The sequence below is a fragment of the Dreissena polymorpha genome, chromosome 2 (assembly GCF_020536995.1).
Source record: "Dreissena polymorpha isolate Duluth1 chromosome 2, UMN_Dpol_1.0, whole genome shotgun sequence".
Taxonomy (NCBI): domain Eukaryota; kingdom Metazoa; phylum Mollusca; class Bivalvia; order Myida; family Dreissenidae; genus Dreissena; species Dreissena polymorpha.
In genome coordinates, this window is record NC_068356.1 from 37,416,881 (window position 1) to 37,436,661 (window position 19,781).

General features: G+C 36.9%; 2 protein-coding genes across 3 annotated transcripts in view; both read left to right on the plus strand.

Moving 5' to 3' along the window:
- Positions 1–19,781, plus strand: part of LOC127866634 (tryptase-like) — a 204,523-nt gene that overhangs the window by 157,693 nt on the left and 27,049 nt on the right. The window lies entirely within an intron of this gene.
- Positions 178–12,978, plus strand: LOC127866635 (tryptase-like). The gene is made up of 9 exons (XM_052407340.1): positions 178–409; positions 4,225–4,267; positions 6,986–7,212; positions 8,038–8,179; positions 9,321–9,546; positions 10,507–10,640; positions 11,775–11,927; positions 12,200–12,342; positions 12,621–12,978. The coding sequence occupies exons 1-9, from the start codon at positions 323–325 to the stop codon at positions 12,780–12,782; spliced, it is 1,317 nt and encodes a 438-aa protein (XP_052263300.1). The 5' UTR covers positions 178–322; the 3' UTR covers positions 12,783–12,978.

Sequence of the window (19,781 nt, forward strand, 5' to 3'; positions counted from 1 at the left end):
ACACGCTATTTGCATTGGATTTCATATTCCTAACAACGATCGTTTTAATATTTTTTATGACAAAAGTATATGAATGAAACAATGTTAAACATCGTAGCGCCATGAAATGGCAAGACCATTTAATACCAACTAATAACTAATAATTCACTAATATGAAATAGTTAATTCCGAGAAATTGCGACAATCGGTTTCTCGCCCAAGCGATTATGCGTCATCGCGTGGCATGGTACAAGACAAGTGCTTAAAAACGCTCAAACTGTTGCTGCAACCGTCATAGAGGAGCTGAATCTCTGCGGACTGCAGTATTTCGTCTTAAATAAAAATGAAGAATTGGCTTCCAAATGTCATCGGCTTACACTTGGTGCTTATATTTGTGGAGTTGGGATGGTGTTCCACACTAGATAATAAGGTAATTAATAAGTTTTACAAGTTTATTGTCGATTAAATGTTGTACAAGGCTCGCTTCCGCAAAGCTACTTTAAGGAAAAGCTGTACGGAACTTGCCATTTAATATTAGTTTTCATGGTTCCTATAATATGTACATGTAAATCAAAGCGCGAAAGACAAAGAAGATAATGCCTGGATAGCAATCAAGTATAATGTGTCGGAAGTTTTACATGCGCTGCAATGTTTTCCTCAACCAATGACGCGGCCGTCAATGCACGTTTGGAAACACGCAATGGCGCTTGCACGCGTTGATATTGGTGAAGCCTCGTCGCTTTATTTGATTTCCTGATTAATGTTCGTTTAATGACGTATTGAAAAGTAACCCATAGTGTTTTAAAATAACTTAGTGCTATTAAAGCCGTAAAATTGTGTCAATTCGCGGGCATCTAGGGTTACGCCATCAATTATTCTAACGTTTTTTCATGTCGGACCGTTATGTTCTTCATAATCATCTCCTTAATGAAGATGTTGTGTTGTTGTTGTTCATTTGATAGCTCAACAGAGTCGTAAGCGGTTGATGACCCGCGATTTCTGACTGAATTTATTTTAAGTCAAATGAATGCTACCAAGAGCTAACGCTGGCAATTCTATCACGCGCAGTAAGCGTTCCCCTTATTGCAAGACGTATTTTTGAACACAACAATTTCATATTTTATGTTGGTAGCTCAATGCTATTTAACAATTTATGTTTGTTGAAAATTAACCGGCCTTGATCTTAATCTTTTTACAGTCAAGCATCATGTTTAATGCGGCATGCACGGTAAAAGAGAACCCATATTTAAAAAGTGGTCAGCGACATTGTCACATTTGCTTATTAAATGTTAACTGATCATAACATTATTTTTAGTGTGATTATAATTTTATTAACTATATTATTTGCATTAAATAACTTAAATTGCCCGCATGCATCATTTATTTATATTGTTTATTCTTTATCACATTAACTTAACTTTGTTGTTCTTCTCATTATTTAAGAAATAAAACGTTACATATTTATTTATATTCACTTCAGTTTTCTTTATGATTTGGCTCCATAAAATTGACATTCAAAGGTTCTAGTGTGCGCACTCCATGTAATAAAGTGTCCACGATTATATACTTATATCTTTTATTCTCTTGCGATTCTCCTGCATGTCATGTATTGACATGCAATTCGTCGGAGAAAAACGAAGTTATAGGTGTTTTATTGTTTATTGTAATTTTTATTGTTTCCTCATCATATGTTCCAAAGCTCAAGTGAAGAAGGAGCCAAGACTCAAACTGTCATCTTTTCATCGGTTTATTGTTGTGCTTTATATTGCATTCTCACAAAAATCATCTATGTGTAAAAATGCATAAACAATTGTTGTTAGTTTGACGCATGTGTATGTATATGTATTTATGATTGATTTATTGTTTTTGACGATGAGCTGTATATGCTTAAGTCGCAAATAAACTATCTGTTCTGTTCGATATATAATATAAATGTCTATACTAATTACTTAATTGAATACATATTTGTAATTGTATACATATATCACTAATGAGTGATGATACGAAATTGTGCGATTACAATTCGAGGTTGTTAAATTTAGGTGAGAGATTGCGAGATTAATTTCGCATTTAAGTAGATGGATTGATGAATGGTGATAACTCCGAGAACAACAACATGGACGCATTTTATTAAAACTTAAAAACAAATTTACAGAATTGCATGCTCTCGTTTGCTTCCATGTCAATTCATAGTACTTGCATCATGATTGACTGCTATTCATGAATGCCACTGATGCGAAACACATCAAAGGGGTGCCATTTTAGTTCTTACTGAGATGCAAATACTACTTAATAAATCAAGCGTGTGCTTCTATTTCAATTAACAATATACATTTTTGATATGACATTAAAGTTGAATGGAAAATACCCTGATTCTTCCATATTTTTCACCCACCCTTTTATGTTTCTTCCCTTTTTATGCCCCGTTTAATTCGCGAATCTTTTAAGCACCATCCTTGCCATGCTCCTACTTTTTTATGTTTCAATGTTCTCGTCAATCTTCGGCAGGCAATATGTCAGGTTGCTCTTATAAAGCTCGGTGGCGGTATACAAAACTGACCTCGTGCTATGCAAAATAAAAACAAACGGAAACCAGGGTTAACTAAAATCATTAAGTGCCACATACGTTAAATGTTCAACACGATGAAGCAAAACATCACACTTATTAATGGACGATTTTCATTTCTCAAACTACTAAAAATGCCAGTTTTTCATGTGGCCGGTTTGACTTGCTTCCAATGGTAGCAACACTCGAGCTTGATTTTCTTAACCTAATTCAATGTTGAGACTGGCAACAGCATTAGCGGAAGCAACACGTTGCATAAGAGTATATAAGAGCAATATAAATCATGAAAAAACATTAATATTACAATTATTATATTTATTCATTTAAACATAATTCATTACTTCGAAAAAAAAGTAAAAATACAAAAAAAAACAAAATAATAACCCATCCCATTAGGGGTCATACACAATTATCATTCCATATAGACCGCCGCAATGCGGCACCCAATAAGCCACTTACTGCCCACAACACATTTTATTTGTTAATATGCTACTAATTACAACTATTCAACGCACAATAAGGATTGTATTACATTATTGCGCCCGGCATTACTTGTGACCTGATGAAAAAGAGCTTCTAACTCATTAATTACAGCTGCCAAAGTCCGGAAATATAAGGTGAATACTTATTCAATTTGCATATGTACATAAACTATTGAATTGGCGGTGCCATTAATTGTCGTAACTTCTGGCAGCAATAAACAACGTTTCAAGCTCGGAAACAGATATTTGGATATGATGTAAATTTATTGGCGAAGGACAGATTGCGCAGTGGAGCTTGTAACCCAGTTCCGAAAAAATAGCCTACCAGCATCGATATACAGACAATAAATCATGACACATTTATTTACATTAACATTGTTCTTCTATGTGTAATATTACTTATATGTTCGTTTCTTTCGTGTGCATTCAAAATGGTTGTATTTAACTTTGTTAACACGTAAATTTCGTATTAAAAGGGGTCAGTCATAGCTTAAACAAAAAATCATCATGCCTAAAAGAGGCCTTTTCACGTTTTGGTAAATTGACAAAATATAAAAAAATGTTTAAGATTCGCAAATTTTCGTTGTAGTTATGATATTTGTGAGGAAATAATAATACTGATCATTTACTATGCTCTAACATATCCACTACATGTATATGCATCTTTTGACGATTTAAAAACCTGAAAATTATAAAGCGTTGCAACGCAAAACGATTAAATAATTTGGAGAGTTCTGTTGTTGTCGTTATATTCCGATACTCCAGGGGTCAGTGGTTCGAGTCCAGTTAAGGGTTACTTTGTTGGTTTCCTTTATTGTAGTCTTGTTTTTTACTGGAGCTTTTTAGATCCAATGTTAACAGTTATCAATATAAAACATTTAACGCCAAACTTCAGTACATACCAAAATCTGTGAAAAGACCCCTTCAATGCTTTTGATGCTTTCTTAGCGATAAAAAAACGAACTATAAAAAAGTGTCTCTTATCTATGAATGAACACTTGTATTCGTACTTGGTCTGTGTAGTGTGGTAAGGTTTGAACAACATCTAAGTAAGGATAACATCGAGGTTATAAACATTCTCGCCATGTACATTTGAGAATATAAAACAAGTATAAATGCATATAAATGTGACGCTCGTCTTTTTGTGTCGTTATACATGTGCTCGGTATACCGACTGAAATATGTTGTTCGTTGTAGGTTTTTGAGGACACTGTCATGAGGTCTGAACTGCGTGGCCACTGTAAGTATAACTCTACTTGTGAACAACAGATATTATATGTTGTTCTGTGAACAAGAACTTTTTGCAATTAACACAATTTTGTGGCTTTTCGTAACAATGAACTTTCATACAAAATTAATGTACGGCAGTAATTGGGTTCCATAATAATGATTGTACTACTTTCAGAGCATTTATATTTATTAAGTAATTACGGGTGAAAGAGACTAATTTTCAGAATAATCATAGATGAATGATAATTCTGGAATATACCACACATTTTTAAGGAAAATTACAACTCACAAGTTAAAGATGTTACATAAAATCGATGAAACTAGGAAATTATCGATTTCAGGATTTTCGTGAAATGACTTTTTTTACTTAGGGACTTCAAAAAATGCACGATTTCTTCAAGAATTAGCACGCAATGACTGAAACAACTTCAGCTTTAGTATTAATTGTAAACTGGTAAATAAAATTAATGCGACTAACAGTCAAACATCCATTTTTCAGATAAGTGTATATCTTTAAAAACCTGCATTAAAAATGAACTCACGATATATTTTACCAATATGAACTCACAAAATGTTTCACACTGTTTTAATACTTCTAATCTTGTGACAGATGAAGACATTTCTCCAATATACCAATCGCATATATTTTCTAAATAAATCATAGTGTGCATACTTATTTTTTTGTTTTTACAAGTCAGATTGATATGGCATCCACTATTACAACGTAGCTGGGCCATAAATACTGTCATCTCCTAGTCTTGCACTGTCTCTCCCCACGGCTCTGGTCACATTGAAAGAATCATTGACCACCAAAATCTGTCTACCGACAGATTGACGAATTGTTACAGCATAGTCTGTGTCTTCATTCAAATCGGTGAGAAGGCGTTGTGGGTAGAGGTCAAATTGGTTCCTGGAATATTTTATAATTATCCACATGACTTCACGGCGATTCTGAATATGTCATTTTCGTCCCGGACAATAATAACGCCGACTATGTTTCTAGTAGCAGTTGGCAGTGGCTAGATGAAGGAAGTAGTTGGTGGTTGCTGGTTGGTACTTGTAGACGTTGGTGGATGCTGGTTGGTTATAGTAGCAGTTTGTGGTTTTTGGTTGGTACTAGTAGCAGTTGACAGCGGCTGGTTGGAGGAAGCAGTTGGTGGTTGCTGGTTGGTACTAATAGCAGTTTGTGGTTATGGTTGGTACTTGTAGCTCTTGGAAGTGTCTGGTTGGAGGAAGAAGTTGCTGGTTGCTGGTAGGTATTAGAAGTAGTTTGTGGTTGCTGGTTGGTATGAGACGCAGTTTGTGGTTGCTGGTTGGTACTAGTAACAGTTGGAAGTGAAAGATTGGAGGAAATAGTTGGCGGTGGCTGGTAGGTACGTGTAGCTGTTGGAAGTGTCTGGTTGGAGGAAGTAGTTGCTGGTTGCTGGTAGGTATTAGGATGTTTGTGGTCGCTGGTTGGTATGAGACGCAGTTTGTGGTTGCTGGTTGGTACTAGTAACAGTTGGAAGTGAAAGATTGGAGGAAATAGTTGGCGGTGGCTGGTAGGTACTTGTAGCTGTTGGAAGTGTCTAGTTGGAGGAAGTAGTTGCTGGTTGCTGGTTGCTGGTTGGTACTAATAGCAGTTTGTGGTTACTGGTTGGTACTAGTAGCAGTTAGAAGTGGAGGTGGAGGAAGTAGTTGGTGGTTACTTGGTTGTATTAGATGTAGTTTTAAGTTGCTCGTTAGTTTCAGTTGAGGGATGACACAGCGAATAAGTAAACGTCTTTCATACCTCTTCAATATGGCTTATCTTAATTCTATCTCAAGGTTTGTTGGATCAATGTCTTTGGTTTCAAATCGTATGAAGGAATGAACTCACTGCATTTAGCTAAGGTTTCTATAATACAGAGGTATGCACATTTTGAGGAAACAGCCAAATTAGTGGCCCTTTGAACTGTCTTGAATCCGTCGAGTTTAGTTTTTCTTTAACCTTTTATTTATGATGTGTGAGAAGTAAATAATCCTACTACTTTACATTGTTTAGCCAATTATCCATTTATCCTGTATTAGAGCAACTGAAGCAGTTATGTGAAAGCAACAAAATAATCAATATGTGTTTACAATGGTATCATTATGACTTTTGACTTCACAATTAAACATAAATCAATATCAGTATGTATCCATTAAAATAACAAATATAAAATAACAAGTACATTTAAAACATTTCCTGATTCCTCTTAAAGGTCTTTAGTAAAACTGTATAAAATTATGTCACTATTTTCAGTCATTTTACAAAATTTCTGAAAAAAAGCCATTTCGTCAAATCCCTTACCAAACAGTCATTTCACGAAAATCATGAATTTATTGAAATTCACATTTGTACAGATTTACTGTTACATAGTAACGAAGAAAGAGGCGGTACGCGGACATATACTTTTACGAGTATTTATACCCATGTGTGGAGTAGAACTATAAAAACAATAAGCAAATTCGACCGCTTGGTTAGTTGATTCAGTTCCACAGCTATTGCAAACGATGTCCATTAATTACGCCGTCTTAATAACACCGTCTTGTCACAACCGATACAAAAAACATGTATTACCGCTTTTTAAGAAGTTTATGCATAAACTTCCTAAATGTGACCAACCATATTACATATCATTTTGTATGTCGAAAAGACAGCATGATCTTTATGCATTTCTGATTTCCGCGTACACGTGCACTATCTTACTTTGATATTATGTCTAAGTGGCGGCAGCTCCCGACAATTGCAATGGCTCCATTACGCCAAGCATCACAGAGGACACCGCCACTAAGGTCCGGAGATTCGTTTTTGACAAAGAGAAGATCATCACGTCGATGCGAATCACCATCACCGGTCAGTCTACCAAGCCGAAGCTCGTTGGGTTCAAGGTGGGCTTTTCCAGGGCAAACTGCACCAATAGTCAGTTCGTGAAGGAGAACAACAAGGAGAAGGTAGACAATATCTCGCCCGGTGTGACTGAGGTGTACGTCCCTGTTCTTATCCGACCGTGTTTATCAATAACCGAAAATAGTAATTGATATGCGCAAACAGTTTGGTCAGGTTATTTATGGCGCTAATGGACCCAGGAATGAATGATAAGCTCGGATAATTATTATGTGGGTGGGTGTGAGTGTGTGCGGGGTGGGTGCGGAGGGGGTGGGGGTTGATAAATCACGACTCGACCTAAGCAATCAATTATTCCAACATTACAGTCTAACTTATTGCATTATAATTCACGTTACAGAGCGTGTTATGACAAGAGTGATTAGACGTTATCAAATATTAGTTATTGCATGTATAAATAATGTATTAAGAACGAATTGAGCATATGGGTATAAAATCAATGCTTAGTCGTGACGGGTATGGAATGTGACCATTTTGTAGGGTTTTGGTGAGTATCTTTTGGCAACTCGACAAGCCGCTGAATACGTAATCTACATATATTCATCGGAATGATAACTTTCAATTTGTCAAGTTCTCGGGGATCACTTAAACCATTCTTTGTTCGCGAAACATACTTATTTCCCTTGGTCGAAACACGTCCAATGCTACTATGACTGCCATATTTACGAACTCTAAGATAGGTCTGACGACACTTTGGGTGCGATTTCTTTGATAAAACGGTTCATAGAACTTGCCATATGAATCTTACGTAAGAACATAACGATCTGTTGATAAAACGGCCTCATTGATACTGTTGCGTAAAAATAAAAAGGTTCAAGGGTCATACAAACGCGGATGTTATTATTTTAATAACGATATTATGTTTTTGTCAGTATTTTCAGATCCAGACCGGTACAAGCTCGATAGTGATAGAGAGACCGTGGTTCCCTATCCGCTCACAGTGCATTAGTGTGTTAGTCGACTGGAATCGTAATCCGAGTCCACACGATTATCAAGCGACATTCGAAGGCTGTAGTACGTTTAACATACTGTTAATATCCTGTATCGATTGTGTTATTTAAACATATGCACCTCGTATAAAATGAAACTAGCGGGCAATACTATGTGATAATCATTTAAATAAGCTCATCTGTTCAGTTATGTTCAGTTTCAATAAAGTAATCGATACATTTAAGTAAAATAAAAACAGCTTTCCAACGTTTAAAACTCGTCGAAACGCAATTACGGTTTAGGTTTTAATATGTTAATAAAAAGGTATGTAATGACGTTGACGTCTTGGTAATATTATAATTTAAACGCATCTGGTTAAGGCATACTAACTTTAATGTTGCTGAATTTTTTTGGTATTTTTTGTATTTTGTAAACACATGGAAAATACGCTGTTTACAACAAAATCAAGACATCAACATTTATGCTTAAGACTCCTTGAAATAATTGTACAGGTCAGTCAGTCTGTATATATATATATATATATATATATATATATATATATATATATATATACAGTGTGTGTTACATTTATAGACGTAGATTGTTGTTTCAACATAATTATAAAGTAATGGGTAGCAATTTTTTAACATATTAAAACATATCACATGTACTGCGTGTGTCTTTGAACCGTTCTATGTTTGGTTTACAGATGCATTGACGCCGCATGGTTAGTCACTGTATTGTGCAACTACGCAGTATTTTATTAATTTTAAATTAATCTATATAATGCATTAAAATTACGTTTACTGATTCAATAGTTTACTCTTTTATTAACCATAATCAAAGTTTAAAGACGTGCATTTGTTCCGCGTCATGCGAACTTGGGTATTAAGCCACATGCGGACACCGTAGCTTCACACTAGTCTGTGCAAAGGCGTATTCTAGCCAGAAGCAATCCTGTCCTCTAATGAGACCGCGAAACCTTGCGTGACTTTATAGTGGACATGGTAGCTCCGGGGCAGACTGGGGATTGAGGAGGCTGGTCTGGAGCTACGCTCTCCGGCATAAGACCCTTTTTGACATATTGCGACTCCTATGGACTAATTGCCAATAATCGCATTTGTGACGTTCTTAAAATGTAAAGATTCATCGAATGAAATCTTTAAAATATGCATATTTATTTTTTCCAATAAATGTCACTTGTATACAAATATATCTTTGTAAGAACTCGCGAACTCGTATGGCAAAACCTACATTGTGCAACCCGAAGCTGGGCAACACCGGAAGCGCGTTGTAGGCGGCTTGGCGTCACATCCTGGAGAGTGGCCGTGGCTGGTGTCACTGAATTTCCTGTTACAACACAACTACACGGATAAGTCCGGGTTACCCCATCTGTGTGGGGCATCACTAATTCATCCGCAGTGGCTTCTCACCGCCGCGCACTGCTTCGTGTGAGTTCCAGTGTCACTGGAAATGAAAATGTCGATGTTTAACCATCGCGACACACAAAAATAGCCCGTGGCACTATTAAACTGTTTGGTCTTCAAAGTTTGCTACTTATTGTCATTTTGCACCACATTTTTTATGCCCCCCATTAAAGGACACAATTCACTTGTCCATACGTTCGTAATTCCATACGTCGATTTTTGTCCGTACTATAACTCATTATAATTCAGGTAGTTTAATCATAAACTGGTAAACTTGATCTCCGTGATTAGAAGACTCATGAGCGCACCGCATCTGTTAGTTCCAAAGGGTTTGTCCAAACTTTAATTTTATCATTTATTAGGTTATTGTAAAATAACTGGCCACAAATTATTAACGTGCGTAGTTGGTGTGCAACACATTCCAAGCTTTAAGGTCTAGACCGAACCTAGAGGTTTAAGGTAAAATATGGCCACACAACAGCTTACTTGCCATGTAATACTCAGATTGGATGCAGCGTGTCGATTGTATCACTTGTATCTCTTGCCACCATTTTAAGACCGCTTGTTGCACAAACTTCGTGTTACCCTAGCCCTAAGTTCATCGTCACATTTCATAGAAAAAATAAAAATACACGTCTCTGTATTAACTGATGTATTATTGCATATAGTGTTTTTGACACAACTGTTGCATATGCCCAAAACAATGATAGTGTAGGGTATTTTAGTAAACCGCGTCACACTTTTTGTTTTTAATTTGAACTCTCCGTAGATCTACGTGAAACCATAAGAGCAAAACGAAGGCAACAAAACAGAAGCGTGATGTTCTCTTGTTACGTGATACGCTATCAAAACTAACAATGCCTAGAAATGCCTACGCTTGTTAAATATTGCTTTCAGTAAGTTACTGCAATGAAAGTAAGCACAACAATAATGCCACAGCTTTGAATGTTTATATATGTGTGTAATACATACGCATATCTGCAGTGATCCTGAGAGGCTCGACATGTCAGACAAAACCAACTGGCGCGCGGTGCTCGGGGAGCACGTGCAGGGTCGAGAGGACGGCACGGAGCAGAAGCTCACATTGGACAAGATAGTCACACACCCCAACTATACGCGTAAGTGGCTGCTCCGTTATTTAACTCCTTAATTACTAGTTATTGATATAGAGCTAATTGAGACCCATTAACATTCCAGCGTGTACTAAACATGCATATGTGCTATGAAATACATTTTACCAAGATCCTTTCCATGATGCCACACGATTGATTGCAACTATAAGCAACTACACTGAAATGTTTGCGTTTAAGTGTTTCACATACCTGCTAATTTATAACAACTTACACGTATCTACTCATTTGTATCCCACACTTTCACTTGCAAAGGTCGGTTCAATTGTGTCACACCCATGAAAGGGCCCTGCACTTATATGTGCTAATTCAAATATATCACACACTTAAATGTGGCCATTAGTATGATCCACGCGGCAGCTCATGTCAACTTCAGTACTCCTGTGCACCACACGCTTTTTGTTGTCTACTGCGATGTATATGACTTATGTCAGTGTCAATTCCAATGTATCACACGCGTGTTGGTGCCCACTGCAATTTATCGCACACGTGTAAGTGTCATATCCCATTAACTAAAATTCTCATTTCAGTGTCCACCGGGCAAATGTTTTGACGCTGACACCCGTGCGATGCACTAGGGAAGACAATGACAAGCGTGGGATATATTGGAGTTGACACTGACATGCATGTGATCTATTGAGATTTACACCTTTGTTCCAAACGCTTGTAAATTTCAACGCTATTGTATGATACATTTTTGTTCCAATGTCGCTTGCCAATGTCAATGCCAGTGTTAATGTCATTGTATCACACGCTCTTTACTGGTTGTGAAATGCATTTTGTGCTTCATTAACAAAGTTTATCGGGTAAGCTCTAAATCCAAAACAAGTAAAATCCCAAAACGATTTCCACAGCGCTCCGTGCTTCATATAGTATCGATTCACTAGATTAACGTCGCTTTACTAAAGACACTACCAATGTTTTACACAATTTTAAGTATAAACTCCTATGTATCATACGTTTGTCAGCGTCAACTCCAATTTCTCAGACGTGTGCACTTGACACCTATAGGAGACATTTGAAGGTTTCAATAGCAGTATGTCATTCGTGCGCACGTGTCAACTCCAATATATCAGACGAGTCAGTTCCAATGCAACACACGTTTACATATGCTTATTTTAGTGGAGCCTACGATGCTGTATGATATCGCCCTGGTAAAGTTGAGCAGGCCCGCTCACATGTCCGAGTATGTGAACACCATCCGTATCGAGCCCAACTACACCGCGCCCGATCACAGCCACTGCGTAACTGCGGGCTGGGGAGACTTAGTGGAAGGTAGGCTCATGTTCTTATATGACTAAATAACGAGCATGCACTATAATACAAAACATTTAAGGTTCAGAGAATATTAACTGATTTCCCAAAGTAAGAAAAATAACTATCTCTTATTAAGTGCTGCTTCCCAGTTGCAATCCAATTATGAGCAAATCTGTTTATCTATGTTTGTCGTTCATATTCTTTTGATTGAACACAATGCTTCGTATACAGCAGGAATACACACGCATCAGAATAGTTGAGCAAATCTACCATCATGACGTGTTTTTCAGGGGGGGTGGGCTCGGAAATACCGCACCATGCTAGCGTGCAGATTGTTCCCACTTCTGTCTGCGCTGACCTGTACAATTCAATTCACGTCGCCATTGCTGACTCTGTTATTTGCGCCAGCACTGAGGGAAGAGACTCCTGTCAGGTAGGATTGAATAACCCACATTTGTAGTGACGCGGGCATAATTAACACAGATTAACAATACGTTTTGTTTAAATTAGATGTGGTTCATTTTCGTTTGATAGAATGTGATTAATAACTGATCGGTCCAAGTTGTCATCTTAAATCATAACTTATTTTTATAAGAAAAACGTCAGATTCGCTGAAACAAATCCTGAACTCGTTTGTAGATCTGTGAATTATATAACTACGTACAAGGTAGTACTTTATGTCATTATATGCCACCTTACATTCTTTCCCAGGGCGACTCGGGCGGTCCACTGGCGTGCTTCCATGATGGCCACTGGACTCAGGTTGGCGTGTCTTCTGGAGGCTATGGTTGCGCCAGACCGCAGTACCCCGGCTTCTACACGCGCGTTAACCACTACTATGAATGGATAAAGACTGTCATCGAGGCCAACTGAGCAACCAAAACTACGGGAAAGAGTGTAACCACGGTGCGTGTAAAACTTCAAATGGACACTGCACAACTATCGGTGCGCCGGGAAGATGCCGCTCGAAATGTTGGACAGCTACATCTCTACTGTATATCCATAGCTTACATTTATACTTTTCCGGGTATCTTCTCAACTTGATACATTATTAAAATATCAGATGGAACCTTTTCATTTTGTATACACATACATATGGAAAAGAAAAAAACACATACTTTAAGCAACTACACTGAAGGCTACAGTTACACTGGCCATCTGTATTCTCCCGGTACGTTACGTTCAAATAAAATGGAAGTTGAAACAAATGGGCATCTTTGCGAAAACGAAACTCCTTGTCCGCTAATATTAATTAAGTTTTTATTCAAATATAGGGTTCAATTGCGTTTTATGTATTCAAGACAGCATACCTTTAAGGGCTGTGAGATGCCATATTGGTATTCTCGCGGAAGGTAGGTCAGCAGACTGTATGTCGCTAAATCACAGTTTATATATAATATCTTCAAAGCAGCTTCACTTCTTAAACAGTAACAAGTATTAATATAAAAACTGGAGGATACTGTGTTGTACTGGCGTCATGTGAGGTTGATGTAAATGGCCTTGGTGATGTCATTTGAAACAGTCGAATGATAAGGGTAGACAGCGAACCCAATGTTTCACATGTTTTGTCCATAGACTTTGAGTTGTCTGAGATCTTCTTGGCCGGCAGCCTTTTCAGAATGTCACTTTTGTCGGACATCAGATTTCCAATAACTTTAACAGGTGGTGTATATTTATGTTTGGGTATGTGAACAACATGCCCAATTGTTCTGTTCGCGAGGAAGCCTTTGCAGTGCTCGTTGTCAGTTCTTAACCGGAATTTCAATTTTACTGACTGACTGCATGTATGGCATTTGTATCTCCTTCTTAAGCATCATCCATGTAAATAGTTGAGGGAGCCGTCTGTGTTTCAAAACTCCGGTTACTGTCAAGTGGATAGATGCCAGATTTTCGAAAGGCTGATATAATGTTATCAGGTGAAAACGCTTTTGTATTTGGTCGTGAGGTGAATTTGGCAACTTAATATCTAGTTTTACAAACCTCTGGGTTACTATGTACATATGTATGACATTCATGTGACTTATTTTTCTTTATTGGACGGAAGGGCTGTATCAATAGGCTTGAGTGATGTGATGAGTGTGATTTGTGTGGCCGTCGAATAATATAAGGGTAGGAGGGCCGATTTATAGATTGTGGGTATCACATAAATTTGAGTGTTTAAGCCCGCGTTGCTGGAAAAAGCTTTTGTTTGAAATATTTCTCATTATATATTTAGAGTGGAATTCTCTGAGTCGAATATCGTTTGTAAGCAATAGAGGTTTGACAAAGATACTATAAAAAATCAAGTTCTTTGTCAAAATGTGTTTCCCATTTGATAATTGACTTGATAGCGTCTGGACTTTTAAATAGGATTAACATGCAACCATGTCAGTAACAAAAAGTTAACATGACACATTGTTTTCATCATTTTCAATATACATACCATCGTCGTATTCTTATTTTACCGTATTCTTATTGTTACAAATATTGTAATAAGTGTTGTTTTATATACAAATCATTTACAACAGAATATTTTATTCATTTAGATAAAAAGGGTCACAATTCATCAGCGGCTTAGTGGCAAGAGTTTACCATTTCATTTCATTTGAGTCTATCAAATAATTCTTTTCACGCATTCATATTTAAATCCCTTCCGTTTGTATTTTATTCAAAAACATGTTCATGCAAATATTGAAACTATATAATTGTGTTGTCAGTGTAAAGTTTTAAACAATATTGAACAGCATAAACAAATAGCCGAGTTTTATAGTTTTCTAAGTATGCGTCTAGTAATGGTAATATTAACAGTACTTACTATAATTATTTACCGTGAAAAACAAAAACAAACAACAGACCAAACTATAAATTCAATGACACACTGACAAGATTCATTAAGGTTATAACACTACCATATCGATATATACTACCGGTAACTTACTTCTACCATATAGAATGAATGCCGCTATTAGTGGTTTTATGTGTTTCCTTTATAAATTGATGTGTTACCATTGGTCGGAGCTTGTAAAATTCACATGTTAATGAGATCGGGAAATTGCGAGCAGATAAGGTGTAAACGAGTTGAAAACTAGCTAAAATCCTGAAAAGTTAAAGCCCCATTAACACTTAACATCAACGAATATTGCGTAAAATATTTCGAAAAATAAAGTTAACGCATAAAAAAGCTTTGTTCCTTATAACCATAGACAAAAATTCAACGCTAGATGTGGTCTGGTAACATAGATTTAATGAGATACAGAATGCTGGTGTGTTTTTTGTGTGTGTGGCAATATATTACATATGAATTTCTCGCGACGATATCCGAACATATACGAGCGAACGCGAAATTTGCTTCGGGCAGCTCACGAGAACTACATCTTGCTTCTGGTCGGTTACAGTTTTCAAGAATCCTGTTAAAACAGGTTTAAGAATGTTCGAGAAATCATCGCTAGCGAGCGAGATTGCAGCTTTAGGGTATGAAAAACTACGAACATACGTTTTCATGTCATTAATGATTATTTGAAAAAAATGCAAATAGAAACTAAGAATACATAATCTCAATGTAATACAGATTATATCAGATCATGAGCATATGATTTGAATGTAAGGGAACATACTTGTTCGGAATGTTCGTCCACATTATTAAGCTAATGGCAAGAATAAAGGCTAATCAGGGAGACACTTTCCGCTTTCATGGATTGTTTTGAAAGGAAGTCCCTTATTAAAGAATATCCAGTTGAAGCGGAAAGTGTAACATATTAATTTATAGTAAACGTGTTATTTTCTGTGTTTTTTTTGCTCCGCTGGCCAGAGGGCTTATGTCATGGTCCTGTGTACGTCGTGCGTGCGTGCGTCCGTGCGTGCGTGCGTTAACTTTTTCTTTAAACATCTTCTACTAAACTAGAAGTCCAATTTTGATAAAACTGCTCACAAATGTTCCTGGTGTGAACCTCTTTCAAATTAGTTCAAATTATGCCCCTTGGGTCAAATTTGACCCTGCCCCGGGGGTCACACAATTAAAAATTTGCTTATATAAGGCCTATTTTGTGAAAACTTTCAAAATTCTCCTCAATAACCATTGGGCCTAGGGCTATCAAATTTGGTATGTAGAGACATCTAATAGTCCTCTACCAAATTTGTTCAAATTATGCCCCTGGGGTCAAATTTGACCCTGCTCCTGGGGTCACAAAACTGAACATATGCTTATATAAAGCCTCTTTTGTGCAAACTTTAAAAATCTTTATGTCCATAACCATTGGGCCTAGGGCTACCAAATTTGGTATGTAAGGATATCTTATAGTTCTCTACCAAGTTTGTTCAAATTATGCCCCTGGGGCCAAATTTATATATAAAAATGCTCACCCTTCCAACTTTAAGCGCCAAGTGGGACGAGGGATAGAAGAGAAAGTCACATGCTTGAATACATTTCAACCCATGCGCATTGCACGCTTTTTTCGCATAAAAAACAGTGGAGCGATACAGGGCCATCATGGCCCTCTTGTTATGAAAACAATAGCGACGAAAGCTTATGTTAATGTGAATGTTGTTTTGTTCCACTATAAACAAGTAAATGATATTGACTAAATTTTACTTGGTCTTCACCATTTTTACTTTTGCTAAAATGTGGTAAAAATAAGTAAGTATGTTCAGACAAACAAAATAGACAATACAGAGCATGCCCGACGGGTCAACCACACGAAGAAGTAAATAATTAACAATAATTCATAAGAATATTGAAAGGCGTGACACTTAATTTTTAATCATGTTAACAATACTAGCAAGTGAAACAAATCGAAAATAAACACATTAGAAAATAAAAATATGCTTTAAGCCCCAGTCCGATATATATGCAGGTTCAACACGGATCATATCCGGGACATCAGGCATGTGAACCGTATAGCCGCCGAGCAGCTCCGTGTCGATCCTTGTAGGTCATTGCACGTCCGGGAATATCCTTTGGGCTCCGGAAGGTCAACACCGCAATTTTTAGAATACAACCGTGTTGATCCGTGACCATCCGGGACGGTGGCAGCATCCGGGGTGATCCGGGATGGTCCGTGTAGATGTCGTATAGGGTCCTGGGACAGCCGTATTTATGCCTTGGTTGTCAGTGTGCGTCATTGACAGTCCGGAAACACAGTTCAGTAAAACACGTCGTAATAATTTGGGGTTAATTATATAGAGGTAGGTGTTGGTGTGTTGAATGTGGAAAGTTTATCGCATAAGGCGTAGGAATTGTATCCGGTGAGCCGAGCTCGATAACATTTCCCTATCCAAGGCACTAAATATCTAATATGTGTATTCTGAGAGTAGAGGGATAACTAGGCTTCTGGGACAGAACCGTTTCCCATCCGTTTCCCATCCGTGTCCCAGGAAATTCTATATATAAATGTATAATATATTTTTCAAGATATTATATATCCCCCAGGAAATTCTATATATATATAAATGTATAATATCTTTTTCAAGATATTACATATTTCCGAAAGGTCAAGCTCGGGGCAGCATCCCATTCGCAAACGCGGCGGCTCGAGGACTTTTGACCACTACCATTATTCGTGAAGGCCTTTGAAAATATTGTGTTTATATGTTTAATTTCAAAGTCTTGGTAAACAATGTCGTTTGGTTTGATCATTCCGAGTAAGAAGGCCGTGGTAATAGCACCTTTGCGATATTTTTTCTCCTTCATATCACACTCTAATTTTAACACGTATTTATCAATCAACCTAAGTTGATCCCGTTTTTTAACGTTCACCCACTGTTTCATTGACTCTTTAATGGTTGCTTCCAGCTTTTCAAACTCATTGTTTTTAGTCCAGAGCATTTGATTAAGTTCATCATGCATTTGGACGCTGTATGTTATTGGGATTTTGAATGTTCCCTTTTCTTTAACGAGTGTTGACGTTCCATCGTCATTGTCAATAATCATACCACATTTTCCAAACCCTAGAAGCTCCAAATACCTCTTATTTTCCTTATCAGTTTCACGCTTACTACATTCTAGAAAAAACGGATAAAATCTCATTTTTATATTAAGGGTGATTTAATTAAATTAGTTTGATAAAGCATACATTTGCATATATTGAATACCAATTTCCTCAGTAGATATACTTGAGCTTATAGTAAGTCTGTAAAATGTATAATCATCAATAGTTGTAGAAGGTGGAATAGAAAAATACGTAACAGCAGAACTAGTACCATACAGCTTATCCTTAGAGTGAAGAAGAGTACGCCATTCTCTAGCATTTTTGCTACCTTCAAATTTCCATTTTGTAATAGTTTTACCCTTTAAAGCCATTAACGCCACTTTCCAAATTTTTACGGACTCAGGACATTCAATTTCAAAACTTCCCGAACCCTGAGTAGCCCACCCATTATCAGTAAGATTGTTAAAAGCGTGGTATGGTTGAAATGTATCCCCTAGTATAGCATTTGAAGAAACACGAAACCCAGTTACACTAACATTTCCTTCCAAAATAGGAATATATCCACTTAAACATGGAACACTTATGTTTTCTTTAGCTTCGCTAATATGCGTATCAACATAATGTTTAGTTGCAGCATCTTGATCAGTAGAAGGATCACCAACACCGCTTATTTTGTTAGAACTCATTTCTAGTATACCAGTTAAAGTACCACCTGCTAATGGAAGATGCTTATCAACATAACTTTTAGTTGCAGCATCCTGAGCATTAATAGGATTCAATACATTGATTAGATTGTGAGAATCCATATTAATATTTTCAGCAGCTGCATTTTTACCATCTCGTCTTAAGAACGTATTAATGGCTTGTGATAATGTAACCCCTCCTGAAATCACTCTTTGCGACGATCCGACGTTTGTTTTACCAAATATGTTTACAGACATTTTTATATACACATTTTTTTTAATACAATGAGTTTATCACATGTTGTAAGCTTACGCTCTCACATTGTTTAAGAATGTAAAGACAAAGGTGACCACAAAATACCTCACCATCCGTTTGTACTCTTTCGCTATTATAATACACAGGTTTGTTTAAATAGCTAACTAGTTCTTGGGGAGGGGTTAAACCATAACTATCAAAATAATATTTACGCTGATTGTTTTTGATCCACGCAGTCCAATGTGTGCCATTTCCTTGTGAGTTCCCCAAATTTAAAATTCCGCATTCTACCCTTTTAGGTTGTTTAGGAAGTTCATCACGTAGGTAGACACCCCTAAAGTTTGTAATCTTTAATTTTTTAGCAGCATCTATCAACTGAAAATTGGATAGAGGTTCGTTTGGTAATACAACCCCTTCAACACTAATATATTTAACGGTATTAAAACTCATTTTATATATTATTGTTTTGCGTTCATTCGCTCGTTTAGATAGGTTACAAGTTCAAGAGGTGGCTCTAAAGAAAAAGTGTCAAAGTATATTTTTTCATGACCGTTTTTTATCCACGCAGTCCAGTGTGTACCCGGCATATTTGGATGACGTGGATAGTTGTCACGTACATACCTTCCTCTAACATTTGCTTGTTTTATTTGCTTAGCAGCATCTATAAGCTGTGATGTGGAAGAGAACGTACTGTAAATGGGTACGTTGGGTACAACACGTCCTCCCACGCTTTTAAACTTTTTGATTAATTTATTAACGTTTGTCATTATTTTTTATTAAGACTGTAATGTCCATAAGCCATTGTATGAATACCGTCTTTTAGTATAATACGCTTATCATCATTTGCGCTAAGAGCTACCTTGTTGACCGTTTCAGTATATATTTCATGCGCGTATGATCTGAAAACGTTCATTGACCTTAGCACTTCTTGACGAGAAAACAGCGTGTTTTTATAATCGTTGTGTGTAATGGTGTTTTCGATAACGCTCTTTTTTACCCCCTTACACTTTTTGTTTTCCTTTCCTTCATA